Raw genomic sequence first — 4,095 nt, forward strand, 5'->3', positions numbered from 1 at the left:
GGTCATAGCACCTCCCCAGCCCCACTCTGTGGGCGGGGCTACTGGGATTCTCCAGGGACCACCAGTATCTTATGGCCTTCTGCTGCTGGGGCTTGAAAGAGTAGATATTATTGTCTCACAGCTCTGGAGGCTAGGAGTCCAAACCAGGGTCTTGGCCGGGTCGATTCCTTCCTCATCAGTAGCCCTGGGCCTGCCTTGTAGACAGTCCTCACATGTCTTTCTTTTTATAACTCAGAAGAGCTGAGGGTTAGCACCTGCCCTATGCCATGACCTCATCACCATAACAAAGAAGACCCTCTTCCCCAATAGCATCACATCCACAGGTTAGTGGTTAGGCTTTCAACAGGTCTTCTGGGGGACACAGTTTGATCGATAACAACTGGCCCAGATCATGCAGAGAGCAGGTGGTAGAACTGGGGTTCACACCCAGACAAGCTGACTATCTGTGAACTAACCACTCTCCTGCTCTGCCTTGCACTCAGAACTCTGTCCAGGTGCCCAGCTAGACAGTGAGAGAGCCTGAACCGCAGGACAGGCTGGACAGAAGCTGCGAATGCGCAGGGATGCCCTGATTTTATCAGGCAGAGAAGGCACGGGAAGGCCAGCAAGGGCTAGTATGTGGCCCAGAGGGTCGGCATCAGGAGAGAGGAGGCATTTCCAGGGCACCGAGGCTCTCAGAGACAAAGGAACCCAGAGGTGGGAGAGGGGAGGGGCTGCAGCCCTGTCCTGTTGCAGATGAGGAAGCAGGCCCTGGAAGGGGAAGTGACTTGGCCAAGGTCAAACAGCAGCCAGGGGAACCCAGGGAGTTGACGCAGGTCCCCATCCCCAGGTCACTAGCTCCAGCTGTGAAAGGCTCCAAGGGGATGGGAGGATGTGAGACAGGCCTGGATGAAGGGGCAGGACTGGATGAGCTGCAGAAGGAAGAGGAAGGCGGTGGGATGTGAACCCAGGAAGGCCAGGACCCGCCGTCAACCCAGACTTGTGTCGGCCCCAACGGAGGGTCGTCGGGGCCTCAACCAAAACTCAGCCAAGGAGCACAAGATCTTCCCTGCCCGTCAGAGATATGACAGCTCAGATGCTGCCCCAGCAGGAACATGGCTTAGGATCTGCCCTTATTAGAGTCATAGCCCAGGCCCACCCCTGGGAGACAGGATAGGGCCAAGAGGTTTCCTGAGCATATTCTCCAGCTGTCAGGCAAAGCAGACAAACATCACTTTGGTGTCAGGTAGGCGTGGGTTCAAATCCTCCTTCAGCCTCCAGCTAGCTGTGTAATGCCCCTCAACACACCAGAGCCTCTGTAGGTCCTGTACACCCAATCCCAACTCATAGCAACCCTATAGGACAGAGTAGAACTGCCCCAATGGGTTTCCAAGGCTGTCATCTTTATGGGAGCAGACCACATCATCTTTCTCACATGGAGTAGCTGGTGGGCTAGCACCTGAGTGCTTCACCCACTGCATCACCAGGGCTCCTTAGTAGGCCCTGTAGTGGGCATGACAACATGTATGTGGCAGTGAGCACAAAGCTCACTAACTCCCATTTCACTTGATGGGTAAGGACAGATGGCCTCTCAGATAACATGACATCTGAATGGTACAGGAACGTTCTACACGGGTACTTAGGAGGTGACTGCTCCAGGCAAAGGATGTGGCAAGTCCAAGGCCCTGAGGCAGGGACAGTCCAGCAGGCTGCAGTAGTGGCAAGTAGGACACAGCGGCCCAAGGAGGGTGAGCACAGGGAGTGGACAAGACAGTGAGTCAGAGAGGGCACAGAACCGGGTCCAGGGGTCCGAGGTCATGGGGAAGCCCGGCTTTTACCACATGTGAGATGGGGCACTGGGAGGTTCTGAGCAGAGGAGTGTCGTGACCAAGCATGTTATACCAGGAGTATGCTGGCTGCTGTGTTGGGAATGGACAATCAGGCCCCACACAAGAGGTGAGAGATGATGGCAGTTCAGGTCCAAGGGGTAGCGTGGAATTGGAGCAAAGTCAGATTCTGGGTGTGGTGAATTTTGAGACCAGAGTCAAGTGAATTGGAAAGACAGAGAGGCATCAAGAATAGCTCCACCAAAAGCAAAGTGAGGGATACCAAAGACTCATGGAAACAATGAGTCCAAGGGACTGGGAGACCATACGATCCTCAGCCTTTAGGACCCTGAGACCAGAAGAACTAGATGGTGCCTGGCTACCACTGTCAACCACCCAGAGGGGGATCTGTGTAGGAGATCCTGGATAGGGTGGGAGAACAATGTGGAACAAAACTCAAAATCATAAAAAAGAAAAAAAAAAAAGACCAGGTTTGCTGGTCTGATAGAGCCTAGTGGGACCCCTGACACTGTGGCCCCTAGCTGCCCTTCAGGTCTGGAACTGAACTCACTCCTATGGCTTCCAGCCAAATAATAGACAGGCATATGGGCTGAACATTTACATCAGGTAGATACACTACTTGGAGCGATCAATCGGTAGGAGTACATGGGAGGAAAGGACACAGGGAAGAGAGAACTCTAGGAAGGAAGTGGGAAGAGAGCTGTTACATTGTGGGGAATTGAGACAAAATATGTATGAACTGATGTATGGAAGATTAATTTGCTCTCTAAATTTCACCCAAATCAAAATAAAAATTTAAAAAAGAAAAAAAAAAAAAAAAAAAAGACTAGCTCCACCAAACATTTACTGGGTACCCAGGCTCTCCATGTCCAGCTGCACAGGTTGTACACTGCACAACTGCAGTGAAAATGGTGCCCTCTGGAGTGCTGTGCTGAGGCACCCTGTGTGGACGCACTCTGTGCCAGGCCCGTAAGGCATTAGGATACAATGACCAGTTAGTATCAGTCCCAGGAGACTCCTGTGCCAGCATCTTTACAGTGTGGCTTTCTGTTGCGTGTGTGACGCTGTCTTACATGTCAGAGCTGCGGGTGAGACTGGCAGGGCTGGGAGCGCGTGTTTCCAGGGACCAGCAGTGGTGGCAGCACTGCTGGGCGGCAGGGCCAAGGCAAGATCCCTGTGGCTGGCCTCCTCACCTCCCACTCTCGCCCCTACAGAAGCAATTGTGGAGTCGGCCTTGTACAAGTGTGTCCTGAAACCCCTGAAAGAAGCCATCAACGCCTGTCTGCATGAGATCCACAGCAAGGACGGCTCGCTGCAGCAGCTCAAGGAGAACCAGCTGGTGGTCCTGGCCACCACCACCACCGACCTGGGCGTGACGACCAGCGTGCCGGAGGTGCCCATCATGGAGAAGATCCTGCAGAAGTTCAGCAGCATGCACAAGGCCTACTCGCCCGAGAAGAAGATCGCCATCCTACTCAAAACCTGCAAGCTCATCTATGACTCCATGGCCCTCGGCAACCCAGGTAGGTGGGCAGCCGGGCAGGGCCTGGCTCAGTGCCCTCGACTATGATGTTTTGTGGATCCAGCACCCCCACCAAGGGCTCCGGAGCCCTTGAAGGCCCTGGCACTAATCTTTCCAAATTCAGAGGCCTGTTGTGGAAAGACTGGGCATGGGTCAGGGCGGGATTCCTGGGCTCCTCCCAGGAGTTCCCTGCAGACCAATAGGGCTGTGATTGACTGCCATATTGGATCCAAGCAGGGAAGCCCATCTCTGTCATGTCTTTTTGTGAATCAGGAAGAGGTGGCTGTGTAAGTCCACGGTTCAGGAGTCCCTCGACAGGCAGACAGTTTTGCTGATCTGGTCCAGGTGTGCTCAGGCTTGGCTGGGCTCAGTCATAGGTGTGTCATTGCTGGTGGGTCGCTTGGAGGCTGGCTGGTCTAGGGTGGTCTTGCTCTTTTGTTTGTTTGTTAAAACTTTTTATTGTGATTGGGGTGAAAGTTTACAGAACAAATTGGTTTTCCATTCAGCAGTTCAGATCCATTTTGTTTCATGACACTGATTGCCGTCCCCATCTCCTCCCTGTGGTTACCATTTCCCTTAGTCCTCCTTGTCCCTTCCTGCCTTCTGAGTTTTCTACCCAGGCAAATGCTGCCCTGGATCTCTTATGGCTGTTCTAAGGAGTGTGGACCTCTCTAGTGTTATTGTGCACCTCGTAAAACAAACCAAAAAAACAACCAAACTCACTGCTGTCAAGTTGATTCAACTCAA

The 4,095-nt window shown here is 53.1% G+C and overlaps 1 protein-coding gene across 1 annotated transcript in view; it reads left to right on the top strand.

Moving 5' to 3' along the window:
• The window catches only part of RIN3 (Ras and Rab interactor 3), a 107,813-nt gene that overhangs the window by 70,457 nt on the left and 33,261 nt on the right, over positions 1 to 4,095 (top strand). Inside the window, exon 6 of the mRNA XM_007944538.2 lies at positions 3,041 to 3,349. Within this exon, the coding sequence (XP_007942729.2) occupies positions 3,041 to 3,349 (309 nt within the window). The remainder of the gene's footprint in view (positions 1 to 3,040; positions 3,350 to 4,095) is intronic.

This window comes from Orycteropus afer, unplaced genomic scaffold (genome assembly GCF_000298275.1).
Source record: "Orycteropus afer afer isolate SDZICR_OR568_19922 unplaced genomic scaffold, OryAfe1.0 scaffold00127, whole genome shotgun sequence".
NCBI classification, from domain to species: domain Eukaryota; kingdom Metazoa; phylum Chordata; class Mammalia; order Tubulidentata; family Orycteropodidae; genus Orycteropus; species Orycteropus afer.